General features: G+C 51.8%; 9 protein-coding genes across 9 annotated transcripts; 4 read left to right on the top strand and 5 right to left on the bottom strand.

Annotated features, from left to right (window-relative positions):
- The first annotated feature begins 5 nt into the window (after positions 1–5).
- BDW74DRAFT_25754 (MARVEL domain-containing protein) lies at positions 6–1,091 on the top strand. The gene has a single exon (XM_073732332.1). The coding sequence runs from the start codon at positions 147–149 to the stop codon at positions 957–959; it is 813 nt and encodes a 270-aa protein (XP_073583241.1). The 5' UTR covers positions 6–146; the 3' UTR covers positions 960–1,091.
- Positions 1,092–1,193: 102 nt separating this feature from the next.
- Positions 1,194–4,108, bottom strand: BDW74DRAFT_154028 (GATA-like domain-containing protein). Its single transcript, XM_073724611.1, has 4 exons — positions 3,332–4,108; positions 3,028–3,257; positions 2,390–2,957; positions 1,194–2,336 (listed from the first exon to the last, which is right to left on the bottom strand). Exons 1-4 carry the CDS (start codon positions 3,441–3,443, stop codon positions 1,225–1,227), a joined length of 2,022 nt encoding a protein of 673 aa, XP_073583240.1. The 5' UTR covers positions 3,444–4,108; the 3' UTR covers positions 1,194–1,224.
- BDW74DRAFT_154027 (uncharacterized protein) lies at positions 4,101–4,849 on the top strand. Its single transcript, XM_073724610.1, has one exon. It carries the CDS (start codon positions 4,309–4,311, stop codon positions 4,660–4,662), a length of 354 nt encoding a protein of 117 aa, XP_073583239.1. The 5' UTR covers positions 4,101–4,308; the 3' UTR covers positions 4,663–4,849.
- Positions 4,850–5,963: 1,114 nt separating this feature from the next.
- BDW74DRAFT_185477 (putative D-arabinitol dehydrogenase ArbD) lies at positions 5,964–7,564 on the bottom strand (the record flags this gene model as incomplete). Its single annotated transcript, XM_073731047.1, has 4 exons — positions 5,964–6,451; positions 6,516–6,941; positions 7,006–7,075; positions 7,129–7,564. 4 exons carry the CDS (start codon positions 7,559–7,561, stop codon positions 6,271–6,273), a joined length of 1,110 nt encoding a protein of 369 aa, XP_073583238.1. The 3' UTR covers positions 5,964–6,270.
- Positions 7,565–9,645: 2,081 nt separating this feature from the next.
- Positions 9,646–12,291, bottom strand: BDW74DRAFT_185473 (acetyl/propionyl/methylcrotonyl-CoA carboxylase subunit alpha). Its single transcript, XM_073731046.1, has 5 exons — positions 12,048–12,291; positions 11,804–12,002; positions 11,651–11,748; positions 9,976–11,593; positions 9,646–9,749 (listed from the first exon to the last, which is right to left on the bottom strand). Exons 1-5 carry the CDS (start codon positions 12,206–12,208, stop codon positions 9,696–9,698), a joined length of 2,130 nt encoding a protein of 709 aa, XP_073583237.1. The 5' UTR covers positions 12,209–12,291; the 3' UTR covers positions 9,646–9,695.
- A 220-nt stretch (positions 12,292–12,511) lies between these two features.
- Positions 12,512–13,823, top strand: BDW74DRAFT_25732 (uncharacterized protein). Its single transcript, XM_073732331.1, has 2 exons — positions 12,512–12,756; positions 12,817–13,823. The coding sequence occupies exons 1-2, from the start codon at positions 12,676–12,678 to the stop codon at positions 13,741–13,743; spliced, it is 1,008 nt and encodes a 335-aa protein (XP_073583236.1). The 5' UTR covers positions 12,512–12,675; the 3' UTR covers positions 13,744–13,823.
- On the bottom strand, positions 13,823–15,477 carry BDW74DRAFT_185469 (isovaleryl-CoA dehydrogenase; the record flags this gene model as incomplete). The annotated part of the gene is made up of 6 exons (XM_073731045.1): positions 13,823–14,317; positions 14,377–14,654; positions 14,706–14,941; positions 15,000–15,094; positions 15,143–15,230; positions 15,291–15,477. 6 exons carry the CDS (start codon positions 15,472–15,474, stop codon positions 13,903–13,905), a joined length of 1,296 nt encoding a protein of 431 aa, XP_073583235.1. The 3' UTR covers positions 13,823–13,902.
- Positions 15,478–15,666: 189 nt separating this feature from the next.
- On the top strand, positions 15,667–17,731 carry BDW74DRAFT_154022 (putative 3-methylcrotonyl-CoA carboxylase, beta subunit (MccB)). The gene is made up of 2 exons (XM_073724609.1): positions 15,667–17,285; positions 17,355–17,731. Exons 1-2 carry the CDS (start codon positions 15,814–15,816, stop codon positions 17,647–17,649), a joined length of 1,767 nt encoding a protein of 588 aa, XP_073583234.1. The 5' UTR covers positions 15,667–15,813; the 3' UTR covers positions 17,650–17,731.
- Positions 17,732–18,428: 697 nt separating this feature from the next.
- BDW74DRAFT_25702 (glycoside hydrolase family 75 protein) lies at positions 18,429–20,017 on the bottom strand. The gene has a single exon (XM_073732330.1). The coding sequence runs from the start codon at positions 19,743–19,745 to the stop codon at positions 18,756–18,758; it is 990 nt and encodes a 329-aa protein (XP_073583233.1). The 5' UTR covers positions 19,746–20,017; the 3' UTR covers positions 18,429–18,755.
- Positions 20,018–20,102: the final 85 nt, after the last annotated feature.

Below are 20,102 nucleotides of genomic sequence, written 5' to 3'. Positions count from 1 at the left end.
CACCTGTCATCCATCGCATTTAGATTCCGATTTCTGTACAACTCCCGCTCATTGTCTACTCGAAGTAGGCGCGCCCGACTGTACTCGCTCTTTCCTCATATTTAAACAGCACAACCACCTCGACTGCTCACTCCATCTCCATTCTAATGTGGTTCGTCCTCTTCAAAATCTTCCGCTTCGGCTACTCCGAAACCAAAAAGTACAAGGCCAAAAAAGCCGCGCAGCAGCCCGGTAACCCTCAACCCGGACAGCCCCAGTTCCAACAACCTCCATTCCCAGACCCTTACTTCGGCGGCACCGCAGACGGCGCTCGCGGGCCTGACCAGTACCCCATCGCAATGGACACCTACCCAGCTCCTCCGCTCCCCGAGCAGACTCCCCCGCCTGCCATGGGCAAGCGCGCGAAGATGAAGGCTCTCATCTCAACTGCCCTCGCGATCCTCCAATTCGCTTTCGGTCTCGCTGTCATCGGTTTGTACACCCAGGACATCAGCTCCGCGCACAATAGAGGCGACTCCGCGCCCAGCCGCTGGGTCTATGCCGTTGTTACGGCGTTCATGTCGACTGTCACTGCACTGGCATACCTGGGTCTCGGGTGGTGGTGGAAGAAGCGCTCCAAGCTGTCGTTCAGCCAGCGGAATGGACTCTTCCTGCCGCTGTTTGCGTGGGAGTCGATCCTTGTTATCCTGTGGCTTGTGGTCTTTGGCATCTTTGGCGAGATGTATATTGGTGTTTATCACGTTGGTGGCAAGGATGGCGGTGATAGCAAGGTTACACGCATGCGCAGAGCGGTTTGGGTCGATCTTGCTTGCTTGTTGTTTTGGGTTGTCTCTGGTGCTTGGAGGGGTGTGCGATGGTGGAAGGCTAAGGGAGGTTCAAGTGGCTCTACTGGATTCAGTGGCTTCTCTTTTGGCAGAAAGAAGGGTGGTGTTGAAGATGGTGAGAAGGAGATGGCTTGATTCTGTCTCGACTTCCAATGAAGGATGTGTGATGCCTTGGGGCTTCATGCAAGGTGACTTGGATAGGATGGGGAAGGCCTTACGGATTGGTTTGCATGTAGCTGGTCTACGCTGGAGTGATTAGAGGCTTCTTCTTTGCTTACTGGGATGTGTCCTACGGTATACATCTCTATAGACAGGTTTTGCGGGCTGCACGTCGCATTTTATTATTGGTAATCACCCTCGTATTGAAGTGGTATCACACGCAAACAAAAAACATTATCACTTACTGCTCCGATCTGTCCTTCTCTGTAGTGGTAGCAGTAGTACCTAGGTTTCCCATACCCGGATTGATCAAACTGTTGCGGCTCTGCTCAATCAGAAGGCTTAAGCCTCCCATTCCACGATTTAACGAGAGACCCGTCGACGTAGCGAACGGGTTCCCTGTTCCTCCAGGCACAGGCATTGGCATGGCCATGGCCGGTGTAGTTGCATTAATGCTTGCATTCAGAGTCGAATTGACAAACCCATGCTGATGACCCAGATCAGGCCCCAGCTCTTCATCGGAATCATCATGGCCGTGGATTGGCGCGGGCTCCACCACGTTGGCAGGCGCAAACATGCCCCCTTGATACAATGCTGGATCCGTGTCTCCGCTTCCACCAGTGAGAACCGAGGTGGCAATCGTTGAAGCGCCGTGCGATTGCGTGTGCGAATCGCCAAATCGGGACTTTGAAGGCGAAGTCGTTGCTTCTGTTGTTGACCCTGTTCCTGGTCTTTCTTGTCCTTCTGTGTTCATAGCATTCTGCTCGAAGAACGCGCTCTGCGTGGTTGTATTTGTATGTTCCGGGCCTTCGTCTCCCTCGCGTTCCTCATCATCCTGGTTCAGACACTGCTGTACATACTGCGCATAGTACTCATCGGCGATCCTCTTCTGCTCCACGAATCTAGTCCTGAAATCCGGCGCCACGAGCTTTGAGCTATTTGGCTGCTCGTAGTTCCCCTCGGAAAGATGGCGTACGTCGTAGTGGCGACACGCTATGGCGGAGAAGAAGCCGACGGTTGGTGGGGAGGCATGCGGGCGGAGAGGTGGGAGAGGCGTGTTTTTGTGCAGTAGCTCTTTGAGGTCGGAGACGAAGGCTTCAGGGAGGGCGGGTTCGGGAATTTCTTCGTTGTCGTCTTCTTGGGCGAGAGGTGGAAATGACTCTGGAGGTGGGCTTCTGGAGGTTGCCTTTGGAGAGAGGTTGTCTGTGGTTGCTATCTTGGCTGTCATTTGCTTTAGCTTCTTCGGCTTCAGCTTCAGCCTTGGAGTGGACGCTCTTGGGATGTCTGGAGTTGTGGGGGAGACGGTGATTTGCTCTGGCTCTATTGGGGCGTTCGGGGTGACGATCGTTAGTTCTGCTATGGATTAGCAATGCTGATGCACAAAGGAGTATTAAGCGCTTGAGTACCATCAGGCGAGTCCTCCACAGCCTCTTCGTCAATCTCAGCTGTCACATCAAAGCCCTCGTCAGAGTCGATAGGCGCGTCAACGAAGCCCGTCGGCGAATGGTTGCGCGTGGAAGTCGCCGAATTAGAAGATTGCTGCGACGACTTGCGCCGCATCAGCACCGGACGACGCTTCGAGCTCTTCGCCTTTGCTTTACTAGCCACGGCAATCACCTTAGTCTTCTTTTGGCCCGCGCGGCTAGCTGTGGTAGTGGCAGAGGCAGTGGCGGCAGCGGTACTAGGTCCCTGCTGCGTCTGTTCCGCGAAAAGGATAGGACGGGATGGAGGAACAGGCGTTGGCGGGTTTGAAGGTTTGCGAGTAACACTCTGCCCGCCTAAACCCGTAAGCAACAGGCGCGTAGTCTTCTGGACTTCGCCGTGCGAGGAGCTGTTAGATTTTTTCAGGATGGGTTGCAGAGGCTTGGTGGCTGTTGTTGGGGCCGGGTGGCTCTGGCTCTTGGTGTGATTTGGCGGGTGTGGGTGTTTCTCATCACCTGCACGTTTCAAACTGGACGTGGCCGGGTCGGATTCCTGCATCTAAGCGTCAGCAACGAGTAACGGTTACAGGAGGGCTGATTATCGTTGTGTTCGTGTTCCCCACCTTTGACTTTGGCTGCGCCTGCGCCTTTGCTGGTGGCCTGAATGGGGTCGGGGGCAGAGTGGGTGTGAGAGTGAGCGCTGGATCTGGTTCCGAGATTTGCAGGAATAAGCGAGATAGTGAGGATCCTGTCAGGGCGCTGCTGAGACGCTTGCTGCTCCAGATGCGCCAGAAGAAGTTCTGCAGGCGATGGCCGACGTCGCCTTCGTGGGCAGAAGGGTTGGTGCTGTATGCTGTTTAGGTGAGTATTTGGCCTTTGTAGCGTAAGGATGGAATCAAACGAAAGGACGATAAGGGCAATATCCACCTTTCCAAAGCTGTACGATATCTCCAGTGTCCACGGCATCAACACCGATACCATCTAGCTCCGTTGGGATCTTCTTCGAAATAGATACTAGTCCTTTGGGAAGTCTCTCCATGGTGACAAGGTTGTGTTGGGTTGAGCTGGAGAAGTGCTGGTGATGGTGCAGGTGCAGATGAGTTGGCGACAACACAGCACAGCACTGCCTACATGGTCAAGATGAGAAGTCCAGGCAGGTAAGGCGAGAGGTGAAAGAAAATCTAGCAGGAAAGTGACTAGCGGTGAATCTGAGGAGTGGAATTGGTCAGAGAGTCATAACAAACGCAGGGAGAGTGAATGTGCGGATTGTGACTGCAGTCTGGAGAGTCAGAGTGACTGCAAGGGCAGAGCAAAGCAGGATTCCCCCACATTAGACTGCGCAGAGACAACCCAGCAGCTGCATCTGGGGGGACATGCAGAGGATTAGAAATCCAGGAACAGAGTATCAGAAATCAGGGTAAAAGGAAGAAAGAAAGAAAGGATTTGGTGCCTTAAGCCGAGTCTTGCCGGTGGTGCCCAGTGGAGGTCGACTCAGACTATTTAGACGGTGGACGGATAAAGAACACTTTGACTTGAACGGCCCGGCAGTCAGGAATCAGATCATGGGGATCGCAGGCCCGACTCGATAGGTCACAGCGTGCAATAATAATGCCAGTCAGTTGATGCGGCAGCCTTACTTAGGGCATTTGCTGGCCTGGTGATTAGTCTACGGAGCAAGTCCACTTGGCTCTACGGAGTATGTCCAGCGGGCAACGGAATCAAAGCCCCAGCCTATCACCACCAGTCCCCAAACCAGCTCCAGGGTGTCGGGAATGCCCGTTGGGAACCTTGGATCTCCAACCCCACATCCTGCCCATACTCCATGGGAATGGATGAACAGCAGCTTCAGGTCTTGCCTCACAGTGGCAAGCAGAGGACTGAGTCGGTAGCAAGCTGGTCAGGCCATGGTGCACCCCGGGTCCCCGCGGAGCGCTCCATACGTACTGTACTCCAGTCAACCTGCGGAAGATCCCAGTCCTACGACGATGATTGGAGAGGAGCCCAAACAGAGCCACTCGACTGCCACCAAATCGAGTACCGAGGTGCCAGTTCCGCCCCTTCCATCTCATCTCATCTCAGCTCGGAGGATCGCCGGCGGCGTGTACTCCGGTTGTATTAGCGATTTGCCGTCCGATTTTCCAGTCTTCTGCCTAGGAAATTGGTCATTTGGCCTAGTGAGGTGGAAGATGATCCAGAAAACTTCCCCTGCAGGGAACTTTGGCGAATTAACATGGGGTCAGAAGGCTAATCCTGCCTAATTTCGTGGGGGACTGGAGTAGCTCCTCGTCGGCGGGTCCGCCGGCTGAAGCTGATCAGCGATCTCATTCTCAAGCTATCGGTGTGCGCCGGGAGGTCGAAGCAACGATAAGACGGTCGGAAAAAGAGGAAATCAAATATGGAGGTCTCATATCTATGTCTGGCAGAATGCCATGGACGCAAAACGCGGAAGAGAATAATCATACATAGAGCATAAGGATGGAAGGAGAAGAAAAGGGCTGGTCGAATCAAGTCGCGATCGTCATCCGCGACGCCATCACGGGTCCCTGTCACCTGATGGTCTTGCACCCGCTTCACAACTGTTCCCATTACTAAATCTTATGAAGTCACGAATGTCGGAATAAAAGCCGGTGTTACCAAGGTCTATGTTCACGGCCCTCTGGGGTTATACCGGAAACCTAGGCAAATGCCAACTCATCGCTAATAGCAGGCTTGCCGAGCACTAGTCCAGGGTCTGACACGAGCCCTAATCTCAGCATGCAGAATATGTCGTTCAGCTCACACATAAACAGATTACAGCCCGGTTTGAATGCCATTTATCACCTTTGGGCCGCCAGAAAGGGGGGCTAAGCAGTCTTACGGAGCAGAATTGGATGTATCAAACCAGCATTCGGCGTTAGCCCTTAGGGTATTGCCCAACGAATAGGCTGATCTGACTTTGCGAATTTCGTGCAGGATTTGTCCGCGCTTATCTTCCGCTCTGTCGCTTATGATGTGGCTCCGAATACTGACTCAGATAGCTCTTGCGGTGCGGTATCTAGATGTGGGAGCCTGGCGGGCTTCATGGTGGTCAGGCAAAAGGTCAATACTATGATAATTCTGGCTCATAAGCACCAGCGCATTGGCCCTGTACTGAAGTCTGGACCAGTCATCCAGCACAGGAGAGCTCATCGAGATGCATCCTTGTAGTCGGTCGAGGTCTCGAGCTCACAACGCCCGATGTAACTCTTCAAGCCGCTCGGGCATGAGATTAAACCGAATGGGACAGGTCATGGATAGTGTTTCCAAGGATGTTGATTGGGACCCTCTGGAATGGCTGCAGAAGTTCAAAGGATCGAATGGTCAGACCAACACCACGACCGCATGGGCGCATGGCTCCAAGAAATCGAGACCGAGAGATAGACTCGAACTGGGCCAGACTAGACCACTGAATTGGGGCGGCAATTTCGGCTCTGGTTGATTATGACAGAATGGGGCTCGGTGAGCTGTCTAGTTAAGCAGAGCATACCCTGCAATGCACCATCAAATTGATGAGAAATACTCCGGAGTAAGGTCGGGATAAGGTATATTAATTTAGACGAGATAAATATAGATGACATCATACGAAATATGGCCAACGAAATCCGAATGTCTATCAAAACAATGTCCGACCGTGACCCTGTACTCCTTTCACAAATAGAACACCATTTTCGCTTCTCAGAGGATTGCTGGTAACAACCACTCCTATAGCATGAACGTATTAAGATATGCAATCGCAACCGTCAACAGAAAGCGCAAGGACAATCCGCTAGTCAAAGGAAAGGGTACTCCATAACTCGTCTAATCGTAACAAATAAAAAGTGGAGTGGCGGTAAGTCGTGAGTCGCTCCTCAGGTCAAGGTGTAGCCACCATCCACGCGGAGATCGGCACCAGTGATGTACTTGGACGCGTCGCTGAGGAGGAAAGTCACTGCGCCCATCAGATCTTCGGGCACACCCATCTTCCCGGTGGGGATGAGTGAGATCCACTTGTCCCGTAGTTCGGGGTTATCGTCTAGAATTTTGCGGGTCCTGAGTACACTAAATCAGCGACTGTCCTGCTTAGCGAATCTATGAGACCCAGGTGGCAACTTACAGAGCAGTCAACATGTAGCCTGGGCTGATGCAGTTCACCCGGATGTCATGTCCTGCCCATTCAACAGCAAAGGACGAAGCGAGATGGCGGACGGCTGCCTTGGCAGCGTTGTAGGGCGCTTGGGGCTGAGGCACATTGACAATCGCACCAGACATGCTACCAATCATGACGATGCTGCCAGGAGCCTTACGCTCCATCAGGTGCTTCGCAACGCCAGTAGCGAACAAGTATGTGCCGTTCACATTCACACCCCAGAGCTTCTGGATCCGGTCGTAAGGGTAGTTGATAGCGTCGAAATTCTCGGTGAACCCGGCGGATGTAACGAGATGGTCAATCTTGCCGTGCTTTGCGATTACTTCGGAGAGAGCACTGTTCACGGAATCAGGGTTGGAGACATCAGCGTAATGAGCAGTCACTCTTGGCAATCTAATTGAGAGACCATGGTCAGCAACGACTCAGAATTCCAAACCACGACAGACGAAAGACATACTCTTCCAGCCCAGGGTTCTCTTTCTGAAACTGCTCTACCAGCTTGTGGGCAGACTCCTGGGCTTCATCTCCTTCAATGAAGTTAGCAGCCATTAAGCCAAAGCCAACTATAGCGAGTACATACGGTTCAAATCAACAATGGCGAGATTCGAGCCGGAGGCGACTATGCCCTGTCCCATAACTAACCCTAGCCCACGAGCGCCGCCTGTGACTAGAGTGACTCTGCTCTCGAGGGAGAACTGAGCAAGGGTGCGCTTGAAGTGCATTCCTCCGCGGCCCTGGACAACAGGACTGCGAGGCATATTTGCATCGTCGGGGTATTCGACGACTAGACTCTCATCTGTACGCGCATATTTTCCCTCGCTTTCCCCCGCCGCACCTCCAGGAGCTCTCGTTGTGGCCTTCACCAAGGGGTCATTCTTGTCGTCTTTCTGGGCGCGAGGAAATGTCGTGGAGAAAGGACGGAAGAATGATTGGGCCGTAGTAGTGAGACCAGCTGGGCGACAGCTCAGGTTGAGGGACTTGACGGTCTGACAAACAACCGCAGGCTTGAACATCTTATGAATATGGAAGACGTACGGTTAAACGGAGCTATGCAGGGGTGAGTGAGGAGATAGAAAGGGATAATGGGTTCCAGAGACCTGGGAAGACGGGCCAACGACTTTTAAAACCAAGGCTTCGTAGGCCAAGTCAAGGGGTGATAGATCAACCAGAGTACATAGATGAAGGTCACGATGTACAAGTCAGCATGCAAAGCAGTTACAGCAGTGGCCACAGGGCCAGGGCCAAGTCCAGATCAAAAGGAAAGATAAAAATAAAAAGAAAGTTTTGGAGCTATGAAGTGCTGGGAACCATGGTCTTTACTCCGCACTCGAGCTTGCCCCTCTACTCTGAGCTTTGCTCTTTCTAATCTTCACAAGCAAGGAGCAACCAGCAGCTCCTCTACTAGGCACTGATACAACCAGGCCTCTGATCAAGCGGCCCCTTTCCTCCGAAGACAGATTTCACCGCGTATTTTCTCCTGGACTGTGTTGTCTTTCAACTTTTTCTTTTTTCATGTCAGGCGGACGCTAGATCCAGGGCCCCGGACGCCATGCAGCGATCTGGCCAGGGGATCTGCTCTTCGATCCCTGTCTTAACGCCCCCGCGTGACCCTCATTGCCCCTCGGCCTCTTGCCCCGGGCCCCGGTCCAAGTGCCAGTTGGCCTTTTTTTTTTTTTTTTTTTTTGAGATTCTCATTCCTTAGCTTGTGTGTCGTGATAGATCGCTGCCATTGAAATCTCGGAGCTTTCGGAAACCCGCCACGCTTAGTCCCTTCATGACTCCGCGTTCCCGCTGAGAACGATAGTATTCATGCCTCCAGAAATGCCAGCGAACATCGAATCGCCAGAGAGACGCACAACCCATGGCCACACGATGCAATAATCAATGCAGTATCCCACAGGTGAGTTTTCCAAATCCCACGGACCTTTCATGTGACTCCATGCAAACATTCCATCTCCAGGGCTGATTGTCTCTGCACCCGCTTCAAAGCAATCAAAAGACACGAACCTCCTCTACCAACGTTTTATTGACAGGGATACGCGCCCAAGCCTCCAGACTTTGCATTTCACCCGCCAGATATTGACATGTCGCTGGGAATTCTGCAGACTACTGCAGCGTACTTTGGTCTCGACATATCAGACCTCGCGATCTACCCATCCCTTCGCCTTCCGCGGCCTTAGCGGATGCAGCTCAGATTCCGGATCCCTCACAGTGGTGGGAAGGCTGATCGAGGTACATACGCCTTAGTAGCCCCGCGTCAATGGTCTCTTGCGCTGTACTCCAGTACCTCTATTCTCGATGCCGTCGTGCTCGGGTGACTGGATATCAGCTCCCTTTGATAGTCTCTGGATTCAAGGAACCAATGATCCAACCTGCAGATGAACAGGAAGGCCCATCAATCAAGCGGGACTACCTGATCTCGTGTCATCCGTCGTCTATCGCCTCGGATCGCTTATCTGTCCCGTCAAATCTCTTGAGCCCCTAGGTACCTATATCGCGCTGCCTTCACCGGTTTTATCGTTTTCGTAAGAGCACTATGATGTACACCGTGGGCTTACAGCCCTATGATGTATGGGCCAACTTCATCAACGATTACATTCTTCAAGACGCGTCCACGGTACTCGGTGGGTCAGACCCTTGACAACGGGGCGTCCGGTGGATCATGCCAATGCTTCGGCCCGTGCGGACGGCGGATATAGGTAAAGCCCACTTTGTCGCCGACCTGCAAGCTCGGTCATCCGGATTCTATTCAGAATCTTCGTAGGAAAGTCCGCTACATGCTCTGGCTTGCATATTACTTAAGCCCACCTGCCTTGATACTCATGATAGTCACCGCACAGCGGCTACAGCCTAGGACTTGTATACTATAGTATACAGAGGTACTAAAAATCTTGGTTTTATTAGCTACATTACTCTGCACATGCTTATAAGCTTCGGCCCATGGCCTATTTAATGTAGTTACGGCTTGCCGAGAGCATAGATCGTGAACAGTCTTACGACATCTGGAGAGACAGAAAGTCGGTATGACCATTCCTAGAACAACTAGACATTGAAATAGCATCTGTATTGGTTCCTCAATATTTGCTTGAGCTATAGGTTTCTCTACAATGCAGCAAGATTCCATTTCTTCCACGTCTATTACGATCCTTATTCGTCTTCGCCTGCGAACTCAACAAGTGGTGTCCCACTTTTACATTGGTCCTGCAAAAAACACAGATTAGCCGGGGTCTTCAAGAAGTCATATAGGAGGTGAAAGCCGGAAGAGTCCCGTCGAAGCTTAGAAGGAAGTCCATGTTTGACCAGTCAGACTGGGATCCCCTGATAAGGGAAAGCCCCAATGCCCAGGACATTCACGGGGGAGATATTCAGGCTGGGGCGCGGAGTCGGTAGAGCTGCAGGAGGGGAAATCGAGGATAATGTGACTTACTCCTTGTTGGTGGACGACCTTTGCGATTTTTCCCTTCTGCGGACTGCGGATGACTGTTTCCATTTTCATGCTCTCAATCACCACGAGAGGCTGGTCCTTTTCTACAGTATCCCCCGCCTGGACCTCGACACGGAGAATCTTGCATGGCATTGGAGCGAGGACGCTGTTGGTGACGTCCTTCATTCCCAGTGCCTTCTCCATCCATTTTGCTCGGGGTATAGAGAGGCGGTATTGCATGCCGCCTTGGAATGCGACAACTGAGTCTCCGTCGCGGATGACGGTTGTGTCCAGTCGGGTGTGCGGGAAGAACGAGGTGATGATGCGGGAGTTGGCATTTGGATGACTGGTAACTTGCTCGAAGGACTGGCCGCCGACTTTTATATTGAAAGCGTTGTCGCCGGTTTGTTGAACGCCAACTTGAAAGGGCTCGCTGTTTGCTGATGATGAATCCGTAAAAGCCAAGTGATGTTCTTGAAAGCCTGACCCAAATCCCACGGCAGAACCTTGGAATTTGGCTGTCTTCTGTGCGATAAGGCGAGAGTCGTCATGCAGGCAAGCCAATGCCACCTGTGCCAGCACTTCCGGCTGGATGGGTTTCTGAGAGAAGAGCTCGTCTCTGTGCTTCTCAATGTATCCCGTCTCAACTTCCCCCAATATGAAGTCGGCACTTTTACAGATTGTTTTCAAGAACTCGATATTTGTCACTGGACCGGCGACCTCATATTCCTCCAATGCTGCAGCGAGCTTGCGAATGGCTTCTTGTCGATCAGCGCCTCGGACGATTAGTTTTGCGATCATAGGGTCATAATGCGCCGAGACCTCATCGCCCTGCACAAATCCCGCGTCGATTCGAACGTCCTCGGAAATGGCAGGGGTACGAACATGAAGCAGCGTACCAGAGTCTGGAATAAATCCCTGAGCAGGGTTTTCGGCATATATCCGGGCTTCAATAGCGTGTCCATGTTTAGCTATATTGGCTTCCACTTCATCCTGTGTCAATGGAAGCTCAGCGCCCTCTGCAACCTTCAGTTGCCAGTGTACAAGATCTTGCCCGGTAACCATCTCAGTTACGGGATGCTCTACTTGCAGCCTAGTGTTCATTTCCATGAAGAAAAACTCTCCCGTATCATTGTCGAAGATGAATTCAACCGTTCCAGCACCTTCGTAGCCAACAGCAAGGGCAGCAGACCTAGCCTTGGCCCATATGTCTTTCCTAGTGGCATCAGGCAGATGAGGAGCCGGTGACTCTTCCAGAATCTTTTGGTGCCGTCGCTGGATACTGCAATCTCGCTCGCCTAATGCCACACAGTTTCCGTGCTGATCGGCAAAGACTTGGACTTCGATGTGCCGTGGCGTAGTAATATATTTCTCGACCAGGACATGGTCATCTCCGAAAGAGTTCATAGCCTCTGATTTTGCCGATTGGAGCTGCGCTTGAAACTCGTTCTTTGTGCGGGCTATCCTCATTCCCTTACCGCCACCGCCCTTGATTGCTTTAATGAGCACGGGGTATCTGATTTTATCGGCTTCTGCTTCGAGAAAGTGAGGGTCTTGGTTTTCGCCATGATAACCAGGGACACAAGGTACTCCAGCAGCGGTCATGATCTTCTTAGACTGGCTATAGACAGGTTATCAGTATACCTGCGTGACGAGAGGGAGAGCCTAGAAGGTGTACCTTTTATCCCCCATATCCTCAATAGCCTTCCATGGCGGGCCGATGAAAATCAGTCCAGCTTCTGTACACTTGCGTGCGAATTCTGAGTTTTCGCTAAGCTATTTGTAGATTGCTCATTAGTACTCAGATGATGAAACCGTAAACTACACTTACGAAGCCATAACCTGGATGTATCCCTTGGCATCCCTGCGCCTTCGCAATTTTAATGATACGGTCTCCATCAAGGTATGCGGACACGGAGCCGAGATTAAATGCAAATGGTGTACTTAGCGCGTGCTGAGCTCGACGATCAGGGTCCGTATAGAGCGTCGTAACGCGGATTCCATGTTGGGCCGCGGTTTGACCAACCCGTCTATAAGCCGTTAGTAAAGATAAGGGACGTGGGTCGGGATCATACAATGCGATTTCCCCTCTGTTGGCAATTAGAATAGAATCTAATGATCGAGAAGAATTCGAGGGGCTGGAGGTTATTGTAGAAGCGGTTCGGCGGGAGCGTCGAGCAGCAACCGTCAACCCCAGGCGGGTAGAAGAAGTGCGGAGAAGGCAAGTGAGCGGCATTGTACGGAGTAGAAGAGGGCACAAGAGAGTCAACGCAATGGCACAGAAGATACTAGGGAGATACGACAACTCGCATATTATAGAGGTCGGTTATAGCACCTAAGAGGTTTCTAGAGAGATGGTAAATCACTATGGGCGAAGCTCACCTGAGCCCCCTCGGCTTCTTGTATGACGGCGATCGCCCGCCCTTTCCCCGCATGCGCTTTGCGTCGGAGCCAGACATCTCACGTGACCTATCCCGCGAGTGCACTTTTTCTTCATCTCTTGGCATCTGCGGACAAGCCCAGGCGCTGCCTCTGACCTCATCAACCCTGTTCTTGCATAAGCACCTTCATCCCGGAACACCCTAGGGCGCGTGGCAGATCTCTATCGAGAGTTGTCTTTCATTCATTCATTTTTCCTGTCCTCGAATACGTTTATTTTTCCTTTTTGTTTAACCGGCAGTCCCTCGGCGCATCCTACCCGACATGTCCGACGACGAGGAAGAGTACTACGAGTACGACGATGACGAGATTTTCTGGGTTGAGGAGGCAGACCCAACTGCCGCCGTATGTTTATCTACTCAAGCGCCCTACAATAAAAGTCTTGACTAATCATCAATGGTACAGGACGACCTAGCCGCAGCCGCTACATACGACCCTACGTTCCTCGAAGACCCCTCCATTGAAACCGCAGATTTGTACAGTGACTGGGAAGAGTTAACGGATGATTACTACGACGACGATCCCACCGCCGTCCGTCGACTACGCGCAATGGGAATTCTGCCAATCGACGAACCATTCCATATCGACGCCCCTCCTTGGAAACGCAGGAAAATAGCGGATACCCTTGCGGCGGACCCTACCTCGTTCCAGGGTGTTGCGTGGAGACAGCCCGATGACGAGACAGACATGGTCGAGATTTATGCTCCCGGAGACGGCGAAAAGGTCGCGCTTCTGAAAAACTGGAGGGACGTATTTCGCGACGCTAAGCCGGCAATCAAACACCTACGTGGACGGATGCCGCCTCCTAAGATACTGGACGTTGTTTCGCAGGAGCAAAGCGAGTCTGAGTTGGACGTCCCGTCATTGATGGAGGATAACTATGAGGACGAGATGGTCTCCTCGGACGCTGCGGAAGCACTACCTGCTCACCCGTTGTCCGCTCCAGATCATCCCCGGGTAGTAGTCATGAATCAACCTTCGGAATTACCCGTCAATTCAAGAAAAGGCAAGCTTAGCGGCTCCAAAGGTACTCCGGAGCCATTGAAGGAGGATAAAGGGTTCACGATAAATGGGGCTACTGCCAAAACGCCCGCAGAGAAGAAGACCGAAGAACTCACAGTCACTGCGCCACGGAGGGGACGGAAACGGAAGGCCTCAGTGTCGATGGATGATCAACCGGGCCAGCCTGGGAATAACGCGGATACGGAAGCGCAACCTAGAGCGAAGCGAGTAGCGACGTCAAAGGCATCCCAGGCAAAAGCATCTGAGGCTACAAAACCCACTTCAAAATCATCAGGGCCTGTGCGTCGATCTACTAGGCACAAGAAATGATCCGTCCATGGTTAAGGCCAGATATCTAGGCAAACGGTACGGTCATTGAGCTCATGAATCACGTGTTCCCTCTATGGCACCTTTATGCATAACACTTCATCTTCATATGTATTCTTAGACATTTATATCATACGAAAAACTAGTTCTAATCACGCCTGATCATTGTGCATACTCCTTGTTAAATGCACGCCCGATCACCATGCGTCTAATCTCACTTGTCCCAGCTCCGATCTCATACAGCTTCGCATCGCGGAGTAACCTCCCGGCAGGAATCTCATTGATGTACCCATTCCCTCCCATGAGCTGGATGGCGTCGAGCGTACATTCCGTGGCTCTCTCCGCTGCGTAAAGGATTGCTCCGGCACAGTCCTGGGTACGGATCGCTGCTGAGCCTAGAGAGGAATTGCTATCGACGTGACGAGCTGTCGCGTAGGTATAGGCGCGGGAGGCAGCAAGCTTGGTATGCATATCTGCTAGCTTGCCCTGGATGAGCTGGTTATGCGCAATGGGGGTGCCGAACTGTTTGCGGACGTGGGTGTATGGTAAGACGAGATCGAGGGCGGCTTGCATGATACTGGAGTTTTTTTGTCAGTATGGCCTAGACTGAATCAGGCGCCACAGATTGGGACTTACCCAAGTGGCCCAGCACTGAGAACAAGTCGCTCGAGATCAAGACCTTCCATCAGAACCCTGACGCCGTGGTTGACTTTCCCTAGAACATTTTCCTTTGGAACAAAGACGTCCTCGAAGATGAGCTCTCCGGTATTTGAACCTCGCATTCCCAGCTTGTCCAATTTGCGCGCGCAGGAGAAGCCCTCAAATGACTTCTCTACAACGAACGCGGTGATGCCCTTCGATGCTTTCTCGGGTTCCGTTTTAGCGTAGACGACAATGTAATCTGCGTCGGGACCCTATGATGCTTTAGATTGATCTCGAGCTTAAAGCATTCCAATGATACTCACATTCGTAATCCACATTTTGGTCCCGTTCAGTACGTATCCGCCGTCAACTTCTTCGGCGGTTGTCTTCATGCTGACAACATCAGACCCGGCTGAATGTTCTGACATAGCCAAAGCACCAATCTTCTCACCAGATAGGAGACCGGGCAGGAAGCGTTCTTTTTGCTCAGGGTTGCCGTTCAAGGAGAGTTGATTCACGCAGAGTTGCGAGTGTGCTGCGTACGATAAGGCGATGCTACCTGCATGATTGACCAATGTTAGCAATAACATAGGGGAAATGGAGAGATTATGGCTTACCTGAAGCGCGACTGATCTCTTCCATTACAATGCAGTGAGCTTGATAGCCCAAACCAAGACCTCCGTACTCTTCGTCCGCCGTGACGCCGAGGAATCTGGAAAGACATTAGACAAGAAATTCATGAGCTTTCGTAATAAAATACCCGGCATCACCCAGTTTCTTCCACATTTCGGCAGGGAATTCATTCTGGGCATCTGTTCGCGCGGCAACTTCCTCGGGTATCTCACGTCCTGATTAAGGTAAGAATCCAGAACGGTTGGATTTTGGGTAACGTCGGCGGATGAGCTTACTAGTAAACTCTTGAACGCTTTCCCGTAGCTCTACCAAGTCATCTTCAGTGGGAGGTTTAAACCCCGTGGGATGTTTGGTTATTGTTGCGAGGGTCCGCACTGCGGGAATGAGGGGTCTTGCGAATCTCGTCGGGGCCCTTGAAGGAAGGGAGCGCAATAGCAGAGGCAGACGTATGGCGGCCATGATTTGAGGTTTCCAGCAGGTAATGAGTTCAAATTGACATTCAATGCCTGGTGGCGGAAATAATAGCAGACCGAGGAACGAAGAGCAAGAAGCAAAGGTGGAGAGGTTGGGGTCACCCCCGCGTTTAGCCGATCTCCGCATCTACGCGGGCATACCTAGGTTGCTTCTTTCAGTCTCCCTCTGCAACCGACCGTCATCACCACTGCCGGCCTCCTCTATACTCTCTCCACAACTATACTGTGCCCTTTCTCGTATCTTTGATATATATTCCGCTTGTGTGGTCGTCAAGAGGCCATGCGCTAGCCAGATTCCTCCCTTGTATCCCGCTCTTTCCCCGCAATGCGTGTTTCTACTCCACTCCTCCTACGAAGGAGTCGCAACCTCTCGATAGCCCATACTGCTAGGCTAGCAAGCCGGCAGCTGGATCTTTCAGGTGCACAGAAGGCTTTTACAAAACAAGCAGCCTCCATTACACCTTCTCGATCGATTGCGAGCTATACCCACCCGCATCATGCCTCGGCCATTTCCGTCCTCCCCACTGTGGTCGATACCTCGTCACCCGACTTCAAGGAGAACGCACAACAAATGCAAGAAGTGCTAGATCGAATGAATGCACTCCATAGAACAATAGCGCAGGGCGGTCCGCAAAAAGCAAAGGATAAACATGTCGCTCGTGGGAAGATGCTTCCTCGAGATCGGGTCACCGCTCTCATTGACCCTGGCACTTCCTTCCTGGAGTTGTCTCAGCTGGCGGGCTATGGAGTGTATCCTGGAGAGGATGTACCCGCAGGTGGAATTATCACTGGCATTGGCACGGTCGAAGGCGTGGCCTGCATGATTGTGGCCAACGACAGTACAGTCAAGGGAGGCACTTACTACCCCGTTACTGTCAAAAAGCACCTCCGCGCTCAAGCAATTGCGCAAGAGAACAAGCTGCCATGTATATATCTGGTAGACTCTGGTGGTGCAAATCTCCCACACCAAGCTGATGTTTTCCCCGATAAGGAGCACTTCGGACGCATTTTCTTCAACCAAGCCCGGATGAGCTCCCAGGGTATCCCTCAAATCTCGGTCGTTATGGGTCCTTGTACTGCTGGAGGCGCCTATGTGCCAGCTATGAGCGACGAGACGATCATCGTCGAGAATCAAGGCACTATTTTCCTCGCTGGACCTCCTCTTGTCAAAGCTGCCACTGGCGAGGTAGTTTCAGCCGAAGACCTAGGGGGTGGCCAGCTTCACAGTACAATCTCTGGCGTAACTGACTACTTAGCTGTTGACGACGCTCACGCCATCGTCCTCGCTCGCCGCTCCATCTCCAATCTGAACTACCCAACAACCGATCAAGCGTCGGTCAAAACGAGCGACAAAGGCATCAAAGAGCCCCTCTACGACCCGGCTGAACTCAATGGTATCGTGGGCACAAACCTCCGCCGCCAGATACCAGCCCACGAAGTGATTGCCCGCATCGTCGATGGTAGCGAATTTGCAGAGTTCAAGCGCGACTACGGCACAACCCTTGTGACCGGCTTCGCACGCATCCACGGACATCAGGTCGGCATAGTAGCCAACAATGGTATCCTATTCTCCGAGTCCTCGCTCAAAGGCGCACACTTCATCGAGCTTTGCGCTCAGCGCAACATCCCTCTTGTCTTCCTCCAAAATATCTCCGGCTTCATGGTTGGCGCCGACGCTGAGAAGGGCGGCATTGCGAAGAACGGTGCGAAGCTCGTAACCGCTGTTGCTTGCGCCGACGTGCCCAAGTTTACCGTCGTATTCGGGTCTAGTGCTGGTGCTGGAAACTATGGCATGTGGTATGTACTCACCCCTCTCGCTCCTCCAACCCGTAAGCAAGTATGCGCTGATAATCAACGATCCACCAGCGGCCGTGCCTATTCCCCTCGCCTACTCTTCATGTGGCCCAACGCGAAAATTGGTGTCATGGGCTCCGAGCAGCTCTCCTCCGTGATGGAAGCCGTAGGAAAGACTGCAGATCCCGAGCTCAAGGCTCGCATCGACCGTGAATCCGAGTCGACCTTCTCTTCGGCGCGACTTTGGGATGACGGTATCATTCCACCCTCACATACGCGGCATGTTCTAGGGCTGAGCCTGGGTGCTGTATTGGGTGGTAAGGCTGATAGAGACGTACAGACGAGGTTCGGCGTTTTCCGGATGTAGATTTGTGTTCTAGTCTTGTCTTTAGTCTCGTACAATGTTTGCATCTCATATGGCTTCGAACTTATACGAAGCTTTCACAAATACAATCATGGCTATGACTACTTCCGTTCAAGTGTTCGGTCACGCTCAGGCTAAAAGGATGGCTCAAACAAAACATTTATTAGGCCTTGATACTTCTTTTCCATTGGTACACGCCGAGGTTTTATGGAACGTTGTAGAACCCATGCTACTTCGAAGGTGCCTCCCTTGCCCATTTGCCTTGGGACACAAGGCCTCCGTCTATGAAACGCGGCTTATGTAGCTCTTGTCCAGGCCTATATACGAAGCTTATACATAAGGTGTTCGATCCCCATGTCCATTCATGCTCGTGTTTACCTCATGATCCAGGACTCCAAATGGAATTTCGCGAGATGGGGATGCTAAAACAATCTTGTTCGGACATGTGCTCCGTACAACGCCTCCGTCCACTTTGTGGTGAGCAAGAGTGATCTTCCATGGATGCCTTGACTGCGGTCGGAAATTTAGCTGCTCAAGAAATCCCTGTGCCCTTCGTTTCATTAAAATTACTTTCTTCATCCAGTGAATTCAAGACAGTCCTATCTTCGGCACCTAGATGGTGCGAGAGGGATGTTATGAGATGAGAAGCTACAAGAGGAGAAGTTATGAGATAAGATGCTACGAGATGAGAAGCTACAGGACGAGAAGCTATGAGATGAGAAGCTACGGGATGAGAAGCTCCAGTGATGGAATGCTACAGGATGGGATGCTGCAAGAGAAGGTATTTGGAAAAATGAAAACAATTTATTTGTTGCGATTGTTTCGTCCATAATTCTAAATACAAACCCGAACACCTCAACTCCAAGATGTGAATAGATAGCAAAGTAGAATGTTCAAGATGAAAACATAAAATGCCTTGTCCAGACTAGAAAAGCCAGTAAAAAACCCAACTGGCCTGAAAAACCTCATTATACGGGGGAAAACCAGGTCAGATAGGAAAAAGGTCCTCCTCATTGGACAAGGCTACTTGCTAACAAAAGAAGATATAAATATAAAAGTATATCAATTAAATGGCAGTCGAGAGACAGGACTGGTTAATCCAAATCAAATCAAAGCAACAAAAGCAAGGTTAGCACTGCAATGAACAGTGCTAAGCCTCGGGGCGTTGTCCCGTTGGCAGCGGAAGAGTCGACGTCGTTGTCCTCACCGGAGTCGGGCCCCGGGCGGTCAGAAGAACCGCCCTGGTTGTCGTCATTGGTGTTGTTGGTGGGATTGTCGATGTTGTCGGGGGGAACATCCGGGAGGACAAAGTCGTCGTCATATTTGCCGTCATGGGAACCGTCATCCTTTGGTGGGGGCGAATCTGTGTTGTTGAGGGGTTTGATACCCAGGTTCTTCATCAGGGATGCGGTGAGGTGGTTGCCCATAGACCGAAGTTTGGTGAAATCGGTGATGTAATGTTCGTTGATGGCAGAGGGTGGGAGAACGGCTTCGTCACCGGTAAAGAGAATGTAGGTGACGTCGATATCGTCGTGACCTTTGTTACCGGTGAGGTTGGCTTCGGGGAAGCATGACCGGGCGAGAAGCCAAGAGGCCTCGCCCGTCACTTGGGGATCGTTGCCGTTGGTGTCGCCGAGGATGCCGTAGAACATTTTGTTGTTGCAGATGACTGCTGCGATGTTGTTGCCGGGAATGGTCTTTGGGTTGACCTCCATAAATCGTTGAGGGATGACGATGAATGGAACTTCGTAGGCGGAGAGCGCTCCCCAGTTGGTGAGGGGTTGACCGTCGGCGTTGCCATCGCACTTGTAGTCAAGGCCGTCACAGTCGGTATCCATGTCGGCCTTGAATACGAATGCGGATCCTTCTGCGAACGAAGCCCAGTCACTGTGGATGGTTGACTTATCCTTGTGATCTTGGATTGACAAGGGGTAAGTAGCGTGAGCTGGGACATGTTTGAGTTTGTCTGACGCAGAAGAGATGGCGGCAACGTCGACGGCCTTAGACGCTGCAAAGGACGATGGGCGCACCGTCTTTGAGATGACGGGTGCAAGGAGGTTGAGGGTGATAGCGACAGTCTGGTCAAGTTTAAAAAACATGTTGACTGTAGATTGTCGGGTCGGGTTGGGTTGTATAATTGTTGGTTTGATGTGTTGTTGGTGTGTAAGTTGCTCAAGGTGTGGGAGGCTTGGACAACTAGAAGGGGCTGGAGAGATGCAGGAGGAAGAAAAAGAAAAGAAAGAGCGGGAGGCGGCAGCTGAAATTATACGTGCCTCCGGAATGACCTTGCGCGTCTGCGCCTCGCGGTGCAGGGGTTCCGTCGACTCAAAGAGGTTCTTCGTCGACTAGAGTTTTCTTATTGTGAAAGTTTTCCTATCGTGAGTCAGACAGGCAGGAATAAACATCCGCATGCGAGCTGTCGCTACGCAATCCGCGGTTGTTGCTCGATCAAAGGC

Source organism: Aspergillus multicolor (genome assembly GCF_047715735.1).
Source record: "Aspergillus multicolor strain CBS 133.54 unplaced genomic scaffold BDW74scaffold_14, whole genome shotgun sequence".
NCBI lineage: Eukaryota > Fungi > Ascomycota > Eurotiomycetes > Eurotiales > Aspergillaceae > Aspergillus > Aspergillus multicolor.
The sequence above is the reverse complement of the archived record's forward strand: the minus strand, read 5'-3'. Positions and strand labels throughout refer to the sequence as shown.

Coding starts and splice junctions, on each gene's coding strand:
- BDW74DRAFT_25754 (XM_073732332.1), top strand. CDS start 147: ATGTGGTTCGTCCTCTTCAAAATCTTCCGCTTCGGCTACTCCGAAACC.
- BDW74DRAFT_154028 (XM_073724611.1), bottom strand. CDS start 3,443: ATGGAGAGACTTCCCAAAGGACTAGTATCTATTTCGAAGAAGATCCCA. Junction 3,258..3,331: donor TATCGTACAGCTTTGGAAAG/GTGGATATTGCC, acceptor TCACCTAAACAG/CATACAGCACCAACCCTTCT. Junction 2,958..3,027: donor AGGCGCAGCCAAAGTCAAAG/GTGGGGAACACG, acceptor GCTTAGATGCAG/GAATCCGACCCGGCCACGTC.
- BDW74DRAFT_154027 (XM_073724610.1), top strand. CDS start 4,309: ATGGTGCACCCCGGGTCCCCGCGGAGCGCTCCATACGTACTGTACTCC.
- BDW74DRAFT_185473 (XM_073731046.1), bottom strand. CDS start 12,208: ATGCCGCTCACTTGCCTTCTCCGCACTTCTTCTACCCGCCTGGGGTTG. Junction 12,003..12,047: donor AACAGAGGGGAAATCGCATT/GTATGATCCCGA, acceptor AACGGCTTATAG/ACGGGTTGGTCAAACCGCGG. Junction 11,749..11,803: donor TACATCCAGGTTATGGCTTC/GTAAGTGTAGTT, acceptor ATCTACAAATAG/CTTAGCGAAAACTCAGAATT.
- BDW74DRAFT_25732 (XM_073732331.1), top strand. CDS start 12,676: ATGTCCGACGACGAGGAAGAGTACTACGAGTACGACGATGACGAGATT. Junction 12,757..12,816: donor AGGCAGACCCAACTGCCGCC/GTATGTTTATCT, acceptor TCAATGGTACAG/GACGACCTAGCCGCAGCCGC.
- BDW74DRAFT_154022 (XM_073724609.1), top strand. CDS start 15,814: ATGCGTGTTTCTACTCCACTCCTCCTACGAAGGAGTCGCAACCTCTCG. Junction 17,286..17,354: donor GCTGGAAACTATGGCATGTG/GTATGTACTCAC, acceptor ACGATCCACCAG/CGGCCGTGCCTATTCCCCTC.
- BDW74DRAFT_25702 (XM_073732330.1), bottom strand. CDS start 19,745: ATGTTTTTTAAACTTGACCAGACTGTCGCTATCACCCTCAACCTCCTT.